General features: G+C 37.3%; 1 protein-coding gene across 1 annotated transcript in view; it reads right to left on the bottom strand.

Moving 5' to 3' along the window:
- Nucleotides 1-1,760: 1,760 nt before the first annotated feature.
- Nucleotides 1,761-20,252, bottom strand: part of Cfap91 (cilia and flagella associated protein 91) — a 45,584-nt gene continuing 27,092 nt past the window's right edge. Inside the window, exons 11-17 of the mRNA XM_026395626.2 lie at nt 14,512-14,628; nt 12,946-13,017; nt 11,144-11,290; nt 8,229-8,450; nt 5,403-5,551; nt 4,745-4,836; nt 1,761-1,921 (exon numbers count right to left, since the gene is read on the bottom strand). Coding sequence (XP_026251411.2) covers nt 1,761-1,921; nt 4,745-4,836; nt 5,403-5,551; nt 8,229-8,450; nt 11,144-11,290; nt 12,946-13,017; nt 14,512-14,628 — 960 coding nt within the window. The remainder of the gene's footprint in view (nt 1,922-4,744; nt 4,837-5,402; nt 5,552-8,228; nt 8,451-11,143; nt 11,291-12,945; nt 13,018-14,511; nt 14,629-20,252) is intronic.

Raw genomic sequence — 20,252 nt, 5'->3', positions numbered from 1 at the left:
ATTAATTGAAGACGAAAGCTTATATGCTGTAGTTTTCAACCATAGATTGACATTTAAAATCATGAATCTGTTTTCTCTCAGATCTCTTCCTTTATCTCAATCTTCCTTCCATAATTCCTTTTGAATGGGACTTACTTTCACTTGACTCTTTTTTGTTTGTTTTTAACACTATCATGGCTTTATTAAAAAACACAGTTGCACAAAAGTATTAACCTCAAAATTTAAGGAGAGATTCTTAAAGAACTTAACACACTATATACATACTGCAATACAAAGAGCATTAAAATAGGACCCCAAACTTCTACAAAATATAAATCTCCCCCTTACTTATTTGCATGAAAATACCACCCACAAAGCTAAATAAGTTCTTAAAAGTTATCTGGAGGGTCACTATGTGTTGTTTTCAAACCAAAGAACTCTAATTTTGGTTGTACAATAAGATAATTGACAAGAAGGTCAATATATAGATTTCATTTTAAAAATAAGTATCTTATAATCTGGACATAGTATGTAATGAGAATTCTTAGAGACTAAAGCAGGGCATATCAATTGTTAAAAGTTAGGAAAAAAAATGTTAATCTTTTGTACTTTCTGATCCCCCTACTAAATTTATTCCAAGTGTTTTATTTCAATCAGTTGTGCAACTGTTTTAGTTTCTCCACAAATAACCTTTAAAACACCAAGTCATACATTTTAAACTAAGAAAAACAAGCAGCAGCAGTACTACACTCAGTAATTTAAATGTGTCACAATAGAGAAGAATAGCTTCAATTAGTTTACGGGCACTAACTTTTAAAAACCTTACAAATATTCAAAACAAAGAAAAAATTTTTAGGTAGTCAAGATGAACAAAGCAATTACCTTGAACATGGAGCCTCCATGACAAAAACAGAGATGTGCCTGTGTACTTGTTATATTTTATTTAGTAACCATGTAAATAAGCACACACTCAGACTTATTCCAAATATCCTTCTATTTTAATGGACATTCACTTGAAAATATCACTTGACTCTTTTTGTTCTTCAATTGACTTTTGAGTCTGCCCCTCGACCACCCTCACCCTCATGAAGCTTATAAGCTAAGGCAGTTCCTGTCCCCACAACCTGAATCTCTTTTTTCTTGTACCTGAGCTCGTAACCTGGGGACTAAATAAAATAGGTATGTTAATAAAATATAAATAAAACAGAGGTGTGTGGGTATGGCGGGAGCTACAGGAGGAGAAGTGTCTGATGTGGCCCTGCTGGAAGCTGTTTCCTTTCTTATATTCTGCTGTGTAGACTCAACCGAATGAGGCCTGAGTTAGTCTTGGGAGTATGAATGTTTAATTGAGACTCATTCCAACCCCTGGCAGACACTGCAAGTGGCTGAACTGGGCAGGCTCCATGCCTTGTGCTGTACTTACAGTTAGCATGGTGCATTAGGGCACAGCACACCCCTCTCTATCAGAAGAAGCTTTAAAAAAAAACCCTTACATGTTCTGTAACTTTATTTGTGATAAAATATAGTTACATGTTAAAAGAACCCACAAAAGAATTTAAAGACTTGTTTTTTAGATTGCAAGAGTACAAATTCTGTCATAACAACAGTAATCATTTTAGCCAGTAGGTACCATGACCTAGATGAAATGTGCCAATTTAAACGGAAGCTCTTTATTTTCTTAAACAATGGACAATCTATTCACACTGTGCTTGTTAGAGCACAACACAATGCTGAATGATGCTCCTCCTCTGCTTCTGCTAAATGGAAAACTCAAACTCACCTTAGCTGCTGTTCTTATTTTGTGTTCCCTCCTCAGGTGACTTGTCAGCATTTGAGACCTCATCTTTTGGTCGCTCAACAAATTTCCGCTGGACCATGGCTTCTGTGTGTTGATGGATGATCTGATGGGCTGCAAGAATATGTTTTCGCTGTGCATTCCTCACTGTGCAAAAGGGACAGAAGAATTTTTTCTCTGAAAGTCTGAATGAAACCATTCCCAAATGTTTTCAAGAGAGTAGTAACAAAAATGATCATTTTGTGAATCACATATTTTCTGACTTAGGGCTGATTGGGCTTACTAACAACACTCTGCTCTCTGGTTTTAGAAGAACATCTTCCTAAGTAAAAGGTAAAGCAAACCCATCCCTTATTTGTTGCTGTTCCCTCTATTCACATTCTTCAATTCAGTTGTCATTTCCTCCCCTGCAGACTTGCCTCCATGTCACACCTCCATAGCTTTTCTCACTTGGAAAGACTGCACTCCAAACCCTAACGTTCTGCAAAACCCAGCTCAAGTTCCAGCTCCCCCAGGAAGTCTGTTCTGATTAGGTAAGACCTTTTTTGTCATTTCCCACAAAAAACATTGAAGCACTTCATTTGAATTACATTTTCTTTTCTTCAAACCTTATAAGTGATTTATCAGTCTTAATGAGACTCTTGTCTCACACTTCTCTTTGAACCTTAATTCCTATGTGGAGTTTTGCTTATTAATGATAAATATCTGGGCTCATGACTATAGAAGGTGGTCCCAGCTTCAAATTCTAAGAATATTTGTAATCAGGGCTTAGTATAGATAATGCTAAGCACCTAGGCCTTTGGAAAAGTCAGAGGTGTTGATGTTAATGACAATGATGTTAGCAGTTAGCCTTTTTCCTTACTTTTTGCTAGGCACTATTTTAAGCAATTGACATATGAGTAGTCATTTAATTCTCCCACAACCATAAAACAGAATATTATCAATATCCTCATTTTTCAGAAGAAACATAGACACAGACAGATTAGTTACTTATCCAAAGTCATACTGCTAGCACAGGACAGTAAGAAGTACTGTGGATTTTTTGCTATTTAGGTATCAGCTACTTTATACAGGATAATTCATTCAGCACTTTTACTATAATTCACAGTAGTATGGCCAAAGAAGTGGGTTCTTTGGAGCCATACAGACCATGATTCAACTCTGCAAGTCATGTGTTTCCAAACACATGAAAAATCAGAATACCTTCATAGCTGTTGCAAGAAATTGAGATAATGTACATTTTCAAATGCTTAATGCACTGCTTTTTGCAACTTAGCATGCATTTAAAATGTCACAGTTACTGTTATTTTACATCTATATACATATCTCTTTAAGGTCTTTCTAATTTTATCAGCTTTTTAAAAAGTGAAATATCTCAACATGGCCTTTATATAATAGCACCTTGACTTTTGGTAAAGAGTATACATAATAAATAACATATTTGGTAAGGAGCATATATACTCTCTTATTTGAAAGAAGAAACAGGTTCCTAGTGTACACTCACTATCCATATGGCTTTTTTTCAATTTGACATAAACATAAAGGGAAGAGACTAAGGACTTGGGCAACTTGCCCACAGGATTTCCTCCATTCAAGTTCCTCCTCCAGATCTTTCCCTCATCCCTAGGAGGAGGTGTAGGAGGGGATCTCAAACTAGTAAATATTAAACCCACTATTTCCCTGTGTCCTTGAATTCCTCCAAGTAGAATGGCTCTGAAGCAGGCTGATCTCACTTTGGACCTGGGTGAAGTAGAAAGGAGTTATATATTTTCTTAAGGATCTAGAAAACATAAGGTCCCTTTTATAATGAATGTAAGATGATACAGAAAAACACATTACTTGGTCTGAAAATTAAACTTCATACACTATGAAGATAGATATGGCGCTATCATAACTGTTGCTGGGAGTAGAAATTAGAACACTCCTTTTGTGGGACAGTATGTAGAATCTATCAAAAGGTAAAATGTACATACCCTATTTCCCAGTAGTTGTACCACTAGGAATTGACTCTCAGAAGCATGGCCAGGAAACATATAACATATACTGGTTGCAGTGCTGCTAGTAATAAAGCCACACTGGAAACACTGAGTGCTTATCACTAGAAAGGACTGCTTTTAAAATTACACAACAACCTTGTAAGAATGAAAATATGGTGACTCTTTGTCCTGATGTGTTAGACCTCTACCATTTTCTCTATCATTGATTAAGCAATCAAATATTGCAGTTTTCTGCTTTAAATCTGTCCAGAAGTTCCCTACATAATCCCAAAAGCTTCTGCATTGCTATTTCACCTGAATATTGGTCTTGTCCTGATTGCAGCCCTCCCTCTAGGATCAGGCATCTCACCAATAGTCTCATAGTTCTGGAAGAATCTTTTTCTTTTTTTTCTTTTTTTAGCTGTAGTTGGACACAGTACCTTTATTTTATTTATTTATTTTTATGTGGTGCTGAGAATCAAACCCAGTGCCTCACACATGCTAGGCAAGCACTCTACCACAGAGCCACAACCCCAGCCCCAAAATATGCCACTTTTGAATATGATAAATTGGGGACCTTTATACTTAGGTACAGGTCCAGAGGAAATATAGTATCTGTGACTCAGGCAGAGTAGCAGAATAGACACAGACCTTTTGGGCACCCCCAGTTTTTAATACCCATAGTTTATATTTCCCTACTACAAAAGGCCGTCACAGTTTGAGCCATAGAATTCTTGGAACTAGGAACCTCCTTTTAAAGAAAGCTGGGTCTTGATACTCTGTCAAGCTTGTTAGAACTGCATCCCGTCTCTACGACAAGTGACTAAACTCTACAGTCAGACAACAGGAAAATAATTTATCGAGTTCTGAAACAAGAAAACAGTGCATCTTCAGAATTTCCCTGCATCTCTGTTAAGTTCTAAATCTCTAGGATTTTGAAAATAATTTACATCATTTTAAAAAATCCTAAAGTGAAGCATTTGTATCAGTTTACCTTTTTCTTTGACAAACTCTTTTTGCACCTCTGGAATCAAAAAACTATAAACCAACTCGGCAACAATCTCCTCTGACTGAAGATATGTTCGACTGAAAAAGAAAAAAAAAAGTTAAACTGTTTCCTTTGTTTTTCACTTGAGCTAATGGCACTTAGATCTTCCTTGCATGTATGAACAACTCCACTGCCTAAATTCTGTCATGACCTTTTCCTTGACTGAATGATCTAAAATACCACATTCCTAATGAGCTTAATTCCATGGAAAATCTGGATTTGACCCTGTCCTTCATTTATTGGCCTGGTAGGACGGGAATGTTAGAACTACAGATTACACATAGAAGCCCAAAACCTTGGGATCAAATCCAAATAATGTTGCACAAACACATGTCCTCATTGTTTTCATGCTTCTGAGTATTCTAAAAGTACATAGTATGAAAATAACCCAGATCACAGAGGGTAACTGAGAATTCAATTCCAATGCTCCCACCATACAGTGGTATAGTCATGTTGACTTATAAAGAATCATGATGATAAAACAGTAGACATCGAAGCACAAATTATATATTTGTTTCTCCTCGGTGGCGAAATCTTAAGCTCCTGAAAAATTACATGAGTACCAGCAAATGGACTGTCCGTTCTATAATCTCTTGGTGCATACCGGTTTTCCATTTCATAAGCAATGTCATTGATTTCCTCAGCCATCTTCTCAATTTCTTTTCTGGCCTGTTCTTCTGCAGTATTCTCTTCAGTACTCAGTATTATGTCTTCCAGATATGAGGATACAGTACTTTGATGAACTTTAACCACCTGCAAAGAGCAAAAGTACACCTACTTACTAATAATAGCTATTATTTTAAAAAGACCAAAAAAATAGACAAACATTGGTTGATGGTTTTCTAGCACATGTATTTCATTCATTAAGTCAATAGTTCCTTCTGTTTCTCATTCACCAACTGACTGATTCTGGGCAGCCCCTATCCATTAAGAAATATGTCTCTTACTTGTGGGTGGGTAATATAGCACCACAGGAAGATCATAGGCTTCAGCTCAATAACCCTGGTTTGGTTTCTGCCTTTGTCTTTATCAACAGCGTGACATGGCCAACCTACCTACCTAACTGTAGTAGAGGCTAGCACATTTCCCTTTATCCTTTCTGTTTTTCCTCTTAAATAACAGAACCTCTGGATTTCAGCTGGGTAATCAGGTACCTAGAATAAAGACTTCATTTCCTAACATTCATAGGAACTGGACATGGCCATATGATAAAATTCTAACTAAGACAATATATGCAGAAGTTATGTGTGTAACTTCCAAAAACAGTTCTTAAAGGGAAAGTTCTATCTTCTTTTTTTCTTTCTTATTTCATGGGGACATAATGCTGGTACATAGGTAGTCACCTTAAATTGCTACATGGGCCATAACTTAGGGGGCGAATAACAGAAAGATGGGAGGATCTTGTGTCTCTGAAGAACTTACTGAACTATCCCAACATTCTCGGACTCCTTCTTTTTAAAATTTTCTTGAAATCTTGAAATGGAATACAGATTTTAAAATGTGCAGAGAACACATAGGTACAGTACGGTGAGTTAGGCCAGCGTCGATGTAGTCACAGCTAGTACCTCAGAAGGACATGACTGCAGACCCTTTTCATTTCAATGACTGTCCTAGTAAACACCTCCTATGCTTTGTAATTTTACTCCCTAAGCGTGCAACCATAAGTGTATGGTTTGGTTATGAGGAGTCCCCAAAAAACTTATGTGTTAATTCAGGAATGTTCAGAAGTGAAATAGTTAGATTATAAGATCTGCAACCTCATCAGTGGATTAATCCACCTGGTGGATTAATAATTTGAATGTATTACTAGATGGCAATTGTCAGTTCTTGGGGTATGACTGGAGGAAGTAGGTAACCAGGGGAGTGCTGCTGGGGGTTATATTTTGTCCCTGACTCCCTACTCTCTCTTTTTGCTTCCTGGCTGCCATGAGCTGAAGTTTTCCTCCACTGTGCCCTTCCACCATGATGTTCTGCCTCATCTCAAGCCCAGAGCAATGAGGTCAGCCAATCAAGAACTGAGTCTCTGAACCTGTAAGCCAAACTTTTCCTCCTCTAAGTTGCTCTTGTCAGGTATTTTGATGAAATACTGAAATAAATTTTGTCAGTGATGAAAAACTGACTAATACAATAAGCAATGCCTTTTGGCCTGTTTGACAGGTATTTACACAGGAAGTATCATAAGCATCGACTGCTACATACTGAGTTTTGTTATATATTCTGCCTCCTCAATGGATTGTGAGTTTTTTGGAGACAGGGCAGTTTTCTATTTCATGTCTGGATATTTCTTTGGAATTGAGATAATGCCTAGGACTCAGTAACAACCCAGGACCTGTTTCTTGACAGGCACTGCAACACAAGTCTGAGTATGTGATACTGAACATGTACCTATATGACACCAATTTTGAACCCTTAGGCCTTCCCTACAGGAGTATCTCAGTGACAGTTCAGTATAGTATCAACCAAATGACCAAGTAACCAAAATATACTTGCTCAATGTCTAGTAGGTATGGGAATCTATGCTATTGTCAGAGAAGGCCCAGAGCAAATATACAATAGCTTGCTCTCATAGAGGAAGCAAGTCACACCTATATGGTAAAAAAGTAGAGAGGTGTGTGCTCTTCTCACAGTGATATATGTTCTTGAGTGTTCTTGTGTGTCTTTATAAATAGGTAAGTTTCTGGACACATTTGTGCTTGTAAGTGTGTGAGTAAATAAAGAAACACAGATGGCTATGTATGTGTCTTTGTGTGCTCCTCCTTGTATTTGCTAATTGTGCACACTGGGTTATTTTTTGTGAATTTTTTTGTGTATGTACCTGCAAAAGTGTGATTGTATTTAAAGATTCTTTATATCTTAAATATGCAGCTATTAAAATAACTCCATTCAGCTGTCCTGAGCAAATTTAAATTGAAATCCTGATTCTACCCCTAAACTTATTCTCTCAACTCACCTACCTCAGAAAAGAGGACCATCACCTTTCAGTTGCTTAAGCTCTAAACTAGGCACCATACTTGATTTCTGTTTCTTCCTCAGGCTTCACTACTTCAACAGCTTCCTTCCCAGTCTCTCTATTCCTACTCTGTCCTTCCTCCCACCTCTTCTCCATTCAACAAGCAGAGTAACCTCTTTACAATGTGTCACTGGGCTCCATTTGCTTCCTTCGTGGAACTGCTGCATTTTTCTAATTCTACACTTATATGCATGTTTTATGTTTCTCAACTTCCAGGGAAAAGGGACTCTGTCTGCCTTTTGTCCTCCAAAATACCCCACAGTGTCTTTGCACAGTTCCTGGCATATCGCAGGAACCCAGTATATATTTGCTGAATAAAATGAAAAACAAAAACCCAATGCCATTTCTTGTCATGGGAGTGCTTTGGTGTAACTTTGCTGTTTCCAGGGTATTTCCATGCCCTGGGCTTCCCCTACTTGCCTCCTTAAATATCTGGTCCTCCTCACGCAGGCGCCTTTGTTCCACCTGGCGACGACCACTCTCTTCGGCTTCTCGCATCCGCCGCTGACGCTCTGCCAACATGGCAAAGGCATGGATCCTCCTCTCTTCCTGTAGTCTCACCAGCTCTTTGGACAGGAAGTCTAGCATGTCAGCTAGAGCCCTTCCTTCAAGCCCGGCCAAATGATTTTCAACCAGAGACACCTTAAAAGTAATAATACAACTTTATTATTTAAAAATAATAATACAACAAATTCCACTATGAATGTGGTTATCAGAAGTGCTGGTTTACTCGGAACTCTGACAGTCAATTCACTGTTCAAAGGCAGTTGGTTTCTATTAGGAATGTTATCTCTCAATTGACCCCATCCCAAGCATCCTTACTATGAAAACTTATTATAGACTCAGACAGAGAAAGTAGATTGTTCTGTCAGTCACTGATGGATCACAGTCCTTGGATTATGAAGAGGATTTAGGAAACATTTCTGTTAACAACCACACAAAATGTATTTTTCCTTTCAATTTGATTGAAAGGGCAAGTATATCTTCTCAGACATGAAGGGAAATGTCAAAGTTCTTATTAAAACTGGAGTTTAACAAAATAGAATCTCCTAGAAATTCACTCCTGATACCTTTTAATTTTTAAATGTCTGATCCTTTCACACAAGTTTGAGGAGTTTTAAGATCTCAGATAAGATGAAAGTAGAAAACTTTGGTACTTTTTAGTCTTTTTAATAACTTCAAAGCCATTAACAACCATCTTTGAAACAGCCCAGGGAAAAGCCTGAATGTCTATGTGATCACTGAGATAGAACAAGGGATCATGGAGCTCCTGGCCAGGAGGAAGCCAGAGCGCCCACACTACCTATTTACCAGGTCCTGATTTTGACACACGGAGAAGACAGTGTTTAAGATGAGTCATCCTGTGTAACTTCATCCTGCTCCCTCCCTGGTCCTCAGGTTAAAGGGGAAAATGTTCCTCTTCCAGTCATATGCTGCCTTCATGTTTACAGTTTGCCCTCTGCTCAGCTCCCCTCCTGGTTTGTATTTGAGAGAAAGGATACTCACAGGTCTCAAAGGCAATGTGGCTATGGGTGAGACTGTCAGTCCAAAGTAGCTGTTGGCCCTAACATTCCCATCCTCACCCATCTCCTAGCCTACATGTACCTTGTAACCTCAAAGTTCAACTTCACTTAGTTGAAATTTGAGCTGTATGAGGGAGTGGAGGAAAGGCATGACTAGAACATTTCATTATTTCATTCATAACTACTGAACAAATGCCCAGAGGTCACAAACAAATTCTGTGTCTCCAAGAAACATAAGCTCCCTCATCTGGAGGCAGATGCAACCATTAAGGTCCTAAGATGGCCATCTGTTCATGACTGCTTCCTTCTTCAGCAAGAAATTGGAGTATGCTCAGGTAGGACAATCTAATATGAAATTAAGTAAAAATATTTAAGAAGGTGATTCTGCTGTGGTTATAGCATGTAATGTATCACATAACTGGGAATTGTGTATTTTCTGGACAGCTTTCCAGAAAGAGAAGGAGGAAAGGTGAGGTGCTCTTCCCTTGGGCCCCTGCAGAGCAGTGGTATATATCTCCCTAGTATAGCTGACTGTAAGTGGACCTTGGCTAAGTGACAGCTGTCCCCATGAATGCCTCCCTTCACTCTCAGCTGACTTCATCAGCCATGTATACATCCACCAAGTGGGGAAAATTAATTGACAAGCCCATTGGCTTAGCTGCCTCTGCTGAAGTCCACCATTATCAAAAACCATGAAGGGCCAAGAGGCCATTTTCCCACCCAGAGTCTCAGGATTTGGTGCCCTCATGTCTGGATATTTCTAGGTCCAAGGAGCTCCCAATTCAGATGCTCCAGTGTCCACATTCTCCTTGTCTTTCTCTGGTCCCTTTGTGAGGTCTCACTGCTTGTAACTTTCTTACTTCCTCCCTCCCAATCCCCTCACCTGCTCTCCCAAGCTCAGTAACCATTTATGGCACCAATGTCATGTAAAAGAAGTAGAGTTGTGGTCATTTCCAAATTGTTTGCCATTTGTGCTCAATTCCCACATGGCACAAGAGTTATGTACATTACTAAGGTGGGTCAAGTTAACTTGGCCTACAACAAACTTTAGTCTTACCACACTAAACTTTGCAAATTGATTTTCAGATTGATTCAGAGGTAAGTGGGAAAGGGAATTAAAGTGCATCTATATTAAAGTCAATGACATTTAAAAATGTGTATATAGACAAACACTGAAGAGAATAGAAAAAATTGACAGTTGTTGGTTTAGAGCTGCAGTTCTTAGCTATGTCAGGTGTCAGAGAGACAGGTCAGATGAAAGTCACCAAATACCATAGTAGGTAGTAACATATTTAACCGGCATGTGCTGTATATGGCTACAAAATGCAAAAATAAGTGCTGATATTTTAAAATCCCATTTCTCACTTTTTTCATGTTGTTTTTATTATTTATTCTGCTTGGTCCTCACCCACTGAAATACAGTAGTTACCAATATTTAGGAAAGAAAAAAATCTTTAAGTTGAAAAAGTGCATTTTTCTTTGTTTTAGGAATTTATCTTCTCTCTCCTTATCCTCATTCCCCCTTTCTCCCTTTCTTTCTTTCTTTCTTTCTTTCTTTCTTTCTTTCTTTCTTTCTTTCTTTCTTTCTTTCTTCCTTTCTTTCTTTCTTCCTTTCTTTCTTTCTTTCTTTTTTTTGCAAATAAAGATAAAAATACCATATTCAATTCAGTGAGAGTATAATCCCAAATTATGAACTACAACAACATTGTTTAAAATGCTGAGAGAGTGCTGGGGGATATTCTGTAACATTTCATTTCTTGTTATTAAAATATCACTTGTGCAATAATGAAAACAAGAAAGAAAAGGAAGAACCTTGTGCTCGTGCAAGTTTCTCTGCCGTTGTAAGGCCAGGGTCACTTGCTTCTCGGCTTTCTTTACCAGTTTCTCATCCTCTTGGAGTGCGTGGCTGGTGCGCAGTTCCTGGATCAACTCCAGTCGCTTTTCTTTCCCTTCAAACATCTGTGGCAAATCAAATCAAAGACAGGCTGGCAGGTTACCATCCCTTTTTTCCCAGCACTAGGAGCTTCACAAATGTGAGGCACTTGTGAGCAGAGAGTTCTTTCCTGGCTTTTGGGCAGGTGGGACCCACAGAGCTAGAATTTCGTTCCCTTTTCAATGCTTCAGGGGCTCAAACAGAGAAAGGCAAGACAAGGTGACAAATATAGGGTCACAGTAAGAAACTAGAGCCTTCCCCTTCAGGTGCTCCTTCCCTAAGAAACCTGGGGGCAGCATTTTTCATGGTCATGTTTTCATTTCCAAAAATGTGCCCCTGGTTTGTAAGACACAGGCTGCAGTTTGAATTTACCTGCAGCACTCCTCCTGGGAAGTACTGAAGGGAGAGTAAAGAATACCGATGAAATGCAAGGGCACTCCCTCATCCAGCTTTCCTGAAGTTACTCCATGGATCAAAGTTCTTTAGGGGTAAAACTATCTAGAGATTTAAATCAGCCTTTCTTTCTTTCTTTTTTTTTTTTTTTAAGGTAAAGCATGTCTGCTCCAGCTGCACAATAATCTGGCTAAGCCTTTACAGTCAGGAAGACCAGAGTTGAACTGGCTGGTAGTGAACTAACCGGATCTCAAACTCAGATTACTTGCCTATAAAATGAGATTCCGGATAGAAAAACAAACAAAAACAGAGCAAAACATACAACAATGTCAGAATATAATAGGGGTTCTTTTATGGTTTAGATACTAGGTGTCCCCCAAAAGCTCATGTGTGAGACAATGCAAGAAAGTTCAGAATGAAATGATTGAGTTATGACAGCCTTAACCTAATCAGTGCATCAATGCCCTGATGGGGATTAACTGGGTGTTAACTGTAGGCAGGTAGGTTGTGGCTGGAGGAGGTGGGTCACCTAGGGCGGGCCTTTGGGGTTTATATTTTGTCCATGATGAGGGGAGCTCGCTCTCTTTCTCTCTTTCTGTCTCATCTCTGTCTCTGTTCCTCCCCGTCTCTCTGTCTCTGTCTCTCTCTGTCTCTCTCTGCTGCCTGGTTTCATGTCCTGAGCTGCTTTCTTCCTCCACGGTTTTCTGCCATGATGGTCTGCCTTACCTGGGGCCCAAAGCAACAGAGTCAGCTGTCTATGGACTGAGACCTATAAAACCAGGAGACCCAAATAAACCTTTCCTCCTCTATGTAGTTCTTGATTGGTCTTTTGGTCAGAGCAATAAAAAAATGACTAAAACAAGTTTAAAAGGGGAGTTATCACTATGAGCTATGTCATTTATAATGCAGGTATTGTTAACTACACAAATTCAAATAACTGTTATGAGTCAGTGGAAAATTAGGGAAGCCATTTAATTTGTAATTCTTTAACAGTCAAAATTCAGGTGAGAAATTTCATTGAATAAGTAATTCGAGGGATGAAATAAGTTTCACACTGCCTTATTTACAACTGTGGCAAGAAGTAGTCACGTCCTTCCACTCCTTAACACTGTGTCACCCACCTGGACAAACAACTGCACTAGAAGGAGATGGATAGGTGAATTAAAAGACAGCTGAACAGGGTAGCAGGACGCAAGAGGGAATTCATTCCAACAAATCAAGCGCATATGCATTCTAAAAGTCTCATTCTCAAAGGAGAAACACAGGGCCTGTAGTTGGACCTACACACCATGTTCTGAACGACTCTACCCCGGAGTAAGCTTTGAAGGTAGATCACAGCCATTTCTATGTCTTCTTCTTCCTGAAAGAACAAAGGGAGAAGAACCAAGCAGCCTGAGAAGAGCAGCAATCCAAGCATCAGATATTTTTTTGAAGATTTATTTCAAGCAAGAAATGACGCTAGATGCCAGAAGGATTTAAAAAGAAATAAAGCACAGTCTCTTCCCTCATTGAATATGTAGTACTTCAAACAATGTTACTTAATGTATCATTAACATCATTCTTTTTTCATCATAAACATCATTACCAGATCATATTAAAGCCCAAAAATGATAAGACTACCATGCTGTCCCTTCAAATGATGCCATTTCCAAAAGAAAAAAAAAAACTTTCTTGAAACAACAAGTATTGCTTGAATTAACCTTTCAGCATAGTATTTTGGTGTTAGATCATGAGCTAGTAAAGAAAACAACTCTGTTGTCCATGTTGCAGGGAGGTACTTCTCACAGGAATTTAGCTAAACTGGTAAATTCCAGAATATACTGCATAAGTTAATCTACAAAAATCACCTTAAATAATTCTGTGCAAAAAGCAGAAAGATCGGGATCTGGAAATCTAACCAAGGTGCCTTTCAGTGTCAAAGAAAGTAACAGCCTGATGGGAGCACAAACACCTAGAGCCCAAAGATGTGCATCCAAAGGCCTGCATGAAAGGGGCAGTGTGGCCAGTCAGTGGGAGTGTTTCAGTCCCTCCACGGAGGCCACACAGGTCATCACAGGTGGTGACAGGCATTCATGAGATCTCTTGTCAACCCTACCCTGATGTAGCACACCTTCTGAACACAGGTGGACATTTTGTGGGGACTTGCCCTCCACACAGAGATTCTGTGCTGGCCAGGCAAAGAGGGAGCCCAATCTACCTGGCATTCTGTTTCTCTCAATAAATAACTTTGCCCTGTGGCATCTCTAGCAGGTTTTTTTTTTTTTTAACCAACTCTGGTATCTTGCCCAAGTTGAGTTTAATTAGAAGTAGCCCTGGTTAGGGAGACTCGCCCAGAAGCCCGTCTGTCCTTAGGATTTCTGTAGCATTTCCTTCCTCCTTGACTCCCACAGCCCTCTGCCCCTCACGTGGGAAGAGAGACAGTAGGGTAATTGATCATCTCTCAATCTTCTTTTTCAACTTGGCATGTGAAAGATTACCTTCTGATTCCTATTTTCATCAGAAGAGCTTTCATTCTTTCTGATTTTATTCTTGAAAAAGACTGGGTTTATATTTCACTTCATTCACTATGCTTAGTTTTATGTGTAGCTGATGCTTAGTATATAAGAATAAAATAAATAAAGATAAATAAAATAAATTTTAAAAAATAAAATCAGCTTTAAATCAGAGCCTGACAGAACAAATGTGTTTTTTTCTGTATAGTTCCTTGCCTTAATAAATATGTAATATCAATTTAAAAAATCAGAGCTTGAAAAACTAACACTGTTAAATTAGATTTGTTTTCAACCCAAACTATCCTAAAATGAACTGATTACAATACTGAATTCTGCATTTCAAATAAAAGTTTCAAACTTACATTGGAACTCATTTCCAAGGTTGGAGTTGGAAGCCGAGGCTCAGGTATGGGGTTTCTTTGAAGGAGGCGCAGAGGTTTCTTTGGTTCCAGACCTTTACTCTTCTTTTCCAACAGTGCCTGAAATAATGCCAACTAATGTCATCCCTTTTCTTTGTATTTTCCTCCACTAAGAGATCGAGGCTGCAGATCTGAATATCAATCAAAAACAATATTTCTATGGCTATGCTGGGTCAGCTTGAGAAAGTACAAATGGGGTGTATGCATTTCCCACGGGGTGCTGTGATACTCCTAAGGAATGGGTAACCACTCAATAAATATGGCACATATTCTTAGTGTATATATTTTAATAAAAGATTTGGGAGGTTTAAAGGATTTTTTTGGTGTGTGTGTGTGTGGTACTGGGTATCAAACCCAGGGCCGTGCACATGCTAGACAAGTGCTCTACCACTGAGCTACAATCCCAATCTATTATGAGTTTTTAAAAGGTTCTGTCTTATGTGCACACAAGCAAAACTCCAACTCCTGTTTTTCCACATGAGCTAATTTGCTGTACCACATGAATGTCTGAGCAGAGGAAATTTTGCTATGCAGCAAATGATTGAAATATTTGGTATATCTTATTGTTTCTAGGGAAACTAAAGCACATTTGATGGGAATTATCTCAAAGTGGAGAAGAGATCTTTTCTTTGGCCTTGAAACCTGAACATTCAGATTCTTAAAAAATTAGCTTGTTTCCTAGTGAGACAGTTATATGTGTGTTTGTATTTTGACATATCTTTTTAGAATTTTTGATCACTAAAAGTCCTCAAATAACACATAATGTAAGATTTTGCTCATTGGTTCTATTTTGACCAGAGGGGAATATTTTTAAGTTAAAAGAAGGAAAAATCCTGCTTGTTATTTTAAAATCATACTTCAGTTAATTTTTCATCATATAATATACTTTAAATTATATTTTTCTTAAAAACATAGATAAACACTGTTTTAAAACACACACACACACACACACACACACACACACATACCTGAAACTGCTTAAAAATATGCAAATCATGGATAAAATTTAAAACCATCTAACTGTGGTTGTAATGGAGCCTCTGAGTTTGCCCAAAATAAAACTGACAGCAAATATATATCAGCCCTACAATAACCACAACTGGTGACTCCACAGAAATCAGCAGCAGTCTAAAAGCAATTAATAATTTATGAAGTCTTGAGGGAAGAGTCCTGAACAATACCACATGAAACTATTTCAAAACCAATCATCCATAACCAATTATGTAGATAAGGATGTGGGAAAATGGTGCTTTTGAATATTGCTAACATTGATAAATCATTTAAATAAGAGCATTTGGTAATATCCACAAAATTATAAGTACACGTACATTTGTGGTCCAGAAATTCCAAGTCAAGGAATTTATCTTCTAGATATGTTCACACATGTGCCAAATTATATGCAAAAAAAATGTTACTCACTGCAGTGTAGTGTTGTTGTCTGGGTTTTTGTTTTCAGTACTTGGGGTTGAACCCAGGTGCACTCTACCACTGAGGGAACCCCCTCTTTTTACTTTTTATCTTAAGACAAGGTCTGGCTAAGTTACCCAGGTAGACCTTGAATCTCCTGCCTCAGCCTCCCAGGTAGTTGGAATTACAGGTGTGAGGCACCATACCTGGTTTGCAGCATTAGTTACAATTTAAATATCTATCAAAAAATGAATTGTTGTACATTTATACCATGACATATCCTGAAAGTATGAAAAATGATAAGAAAGTTTTTCTGGTAATAATGACATAAATCGATTTCTGAGATATATTAAGTAAAAAATGCAAGGGTAGAACAGCACACTTTATCTATTTACATGTGAATTATAAAGAATTCTAAAAGAGACTTATATGTGTTTAGACATATTTGCTAGAACATATTTAAAAATGTACTAATGTACATGAACATGTATGCTTCTGTGCAGGTATATATTTAAATATACTCACATATATGTACACATATACAGATATTTGCTTGTATCAAATCTCTCTGAAAGAACATGCATGAATCTAATAACATGAGTTTCATCCAGAGACAGAACTACATGACTGAGAGACAAGTATGTAAGAAAAACATTTAGGTTAATATTCTTAAATAACTCATGGATTTTGAACTATGTAATATGTTGCTTAGTCAACAAATTAATTTTAAATACAAGAAAAAATGAAAAATATCCAAATTTTTTTTAAAAGAAAAAAATTCTCAAAACTGTTACAATTAAAAGAAAATTATTTGGTCAGGAAATCCAATTAAAATAATAATCAAACAAAAATGCAATTTTCTTTAATCTCAGACTCATAATTGCCTATAAAAGTGGAGCTGAGGGAAAGAGTATAAATGAACATGAGAATATTAAAGAAATATTCTTACCAAACAATACATTTTAATATGCTCAAAAGGCAAATTTAAAGAATTTATTTTCACAAAGCATCAGAAATATATTCCAGCTTAAATTTCTACCAAAATGGCCTGAAAATACTGCACTTGGCAATGCTTTTATGCTTTTCTGAATATTTCTCCTCCATGATTTCATGACTTAGCTCATAAATTTTTTTTTAAAGAGAGAGTGAGAGAGGAGAGAGAGAGAGAGAGAGAATTTTTAATATTTATTATTTTTTTTTTAGTTCTCGGCGGACACAACATCTTTGTTGGTATGTAGTGCTGAGGATCGAACCCGGGCCGCAGGCATGCCAGGTGAGCGCGCTACCGCTTGAGCCACATCCCCAGCCCACATAAAGTAAATTTTAAGAAACCTCTTATCCATGGAGAAACAAAGATAAGAATTATAGCAGATTTCTAGTAAGAAACAACGCAAGCAAGAGGAAAGTGGAGTAAAATCTTTGAAGAGTTGGAAGAGGAAAGAAAACAAATTAGAATTCTATTCTCAGCAAAATCACTCTTTGAAACTAAAATATATATGTATGTATGTATATATATATATATATATATATATATATATATATATATATATAAATCAAAACTCTGGATTTCAAAGGATATTATTAAGAAGATGAAAAAGACAACCCACAGAATGGGAGAAAACTTTGTAAATCAAATATCTAATAAAGGTCTAGTCTCCAGAATATACAATGAACTCTTATAACTCAACAATTTAAAAAAAAATTATTAAATGGGTGAAGGATCTAAATAGACATATCTTCAAAAAAGAGATCTAAATGAGTAACAGGTACTTAAAAAGATGCTTGATATTATTAATTATTAGAGAAATGTGAATCAAAACCACAATGAGATATCATATCACACATACTGGAATAGCTATGATAAAACAATAATAAATGATGGAGAAACTGGAACCCTCATACATGGTTGATGTGAATATAAGACAGTCCAGTCACTTTGGAAACAATCTAGCAGTTTCTCAAAAGTAAAACATAAGTTTCTGTAGGACCCAACAATCCCACTCCTAGAGATATGCCCAAGAGAACTAAAAACATGTCCACACAGAAACTTGAACATAAAAGTGCACAGTAACACTACTTGTAATAGCCAATACTAGAAATGATTCAAATATTCATCAGCTGATGAGTGGATAAATAAATGTGGTATATCTATGCAATGGAATATTATGCAGTCATAAAAAGAATGGAGTAATGAGATGTATGGGAATGTGGACTGACCTTAAAATGCTATGCTAAGTGAAAGAAGCCAAATTTAAAAATGCCATTTAATGCACGATTCAGTTTACACAATATGCTCAGCATAAGCAAATCCATAATGAAAAAGCAGAACAGTGGTTGTGAGGGAATGAGGAAGAGGGGAATTGGAAGTGACTGCTAGTGGGTCTGGCATTTGTTTAGGGGACGATGAAAATATTCCGGAATTAAATGTGTAGATGGTGGCACAATTTTGTGAACATGCTAAAAACACTGAGTTGGACATTTTAAATGGGCAGATTTCTGTTGTGTGTGAATTACACCTCCCTCCCTCTACAACAGTAAAGGAGGAAGACTCTTGAGACAGACAAACACTGAAGCTGCTTGCCAGAGCACCATGTGAGACAATGAAACCAGTTGTTCAGGTCGGAGACTTTGAAGTCTGTGTAGATACATGAACAACGGAAGAATGGCAACAAAAGAACAAATGAGGTAGAACAAAATCTTATCTTACTTTTCTAATTTTTAATTGCATTAAAAGATAACAATCTGTTAAAGCAATAAGAGTAAAAATGTATTGGGTGATTACAGCTTTTGAATCAAAGCAATGCCACAAGGATGGGAGACAGGAAATGGGAATTATCTGCTATAAGGTACCTGCCCCACACATGAGGGGTATAGTAGGATCTAAAGGTGGACTTTGATTATGTTATATGTATAATCATATACTAGTCCACAAAGCAACCCTCACTAAATTTCAAAGAAAAGGTATCACATAGACTATTAGCTCTAATCACAGTGCAATTGAGTAAGTTAATTGAAAAAAAAATGAGTTTAAATTCCTACATATTTGGACATTTTAAAACACTGTTAAATACTCACAGGTTCAAAAACAATATTGAACATTTTTAGATATTAGAATAAGAATAATGACAAATACTACATATCAAAACTAGTGGAATGCAGCAGAAATCAGTGTTTTAAATGAAGTGTTCAGCTTAAAATACCTATGAAAATTTGATAAGTGCCTGAAAAAATTCAACAAAGACACAGTAAGACCTTTAGTAAATTAAGAACAAAAGGGGGCTTCTGAGACCTCACAAAAATCATCCACAAAAACATTCTTACTCTTCTCAGCAAAGGACACAATCAATAATGTGAAGAGAGAGACTATAGAATGGGGGAAAATCTTTACCACACACACCTCAGATAGAGTGCTAATATCCAGGATCTATAAAGAACTCAAAAAACTCAACACCAAAAGAACAAATAATTCAATCAATAAATGGGCTAAGGACAGAACAGACACTTCACAGAAGAAGGAATACAATCAATCAAAAATATATAAAAAAATTTTCAACATCTCTAGCAATTAGAGAAATGCGTATCAAAACTACTTTAAGATTTTATCCCACTCCAGTCAGATGGCAATTATCAAGGATACAAGCAACAATAAATCCTGATGAGGATACGGGGAAAAAGGTACACTCATACAGTGCTGGTTGGACTGCAAATTGGGAGCAACCATTATGTGATATGGAGATTCCTCAGAAAACTTGGAATGGAACCACTATTTGATCCAGCTATCCCACTCCTCAGTTTATACCTAAACTGAGGCATACTACAGTGACACAGTGACACAGTGTTTATAGCAGCTGAACTCACAATAGCTAAACTATGGAACCAACCATCCTTCAACAGACCCCCAAAGCACAAGAAATAAAACCAAGAATCAATAAGTGGGATGCTCTCAAGCTAAAAAGCTTCTGTACAGCAAAGGAAATGACTAAGAGCAAGAAGAAAGAGCCTACAGAATGGGAGAAAATGTTGGCCAGCTACTCCTCCTATAGGGGATTAATATCCAGAACCTACAAAGAACTCAAAAAAACCTAACACCAAAAAACCAAATAACCCAATCAATAAATGAACAAAAGAATGAAACAGAAACTTCTCAAAAGAAGGGACCTACACATACAGCTAACAACTGAGTGAAAAAATGTTCAACATCTCTAGCAATCAGGGAAATGCAAATCAAACCTAAACTAAAATTTCATCTCATTCTAGTCAGAATGAAAATGATCAAG

This window comes from Urocitellus parryii, chromosome 2 (assembly GCF_045843805.1).
Source record: "Urocitellus parryii isolate mUroPar1 chromosome 2, mUroPar1.hap1, whole genome shotgun sequence".
Lineage (NCBI taxonomy): Eukaryota > Metazoa > Chordata > Mammalia > Rodentia > Sciuridae > Urocitellus > Urocitellus parryii.
Note: the sequence above shows the minus strand (reverse complement) of the source record. Positions and strands in the feature narration are given on the sequence as shown.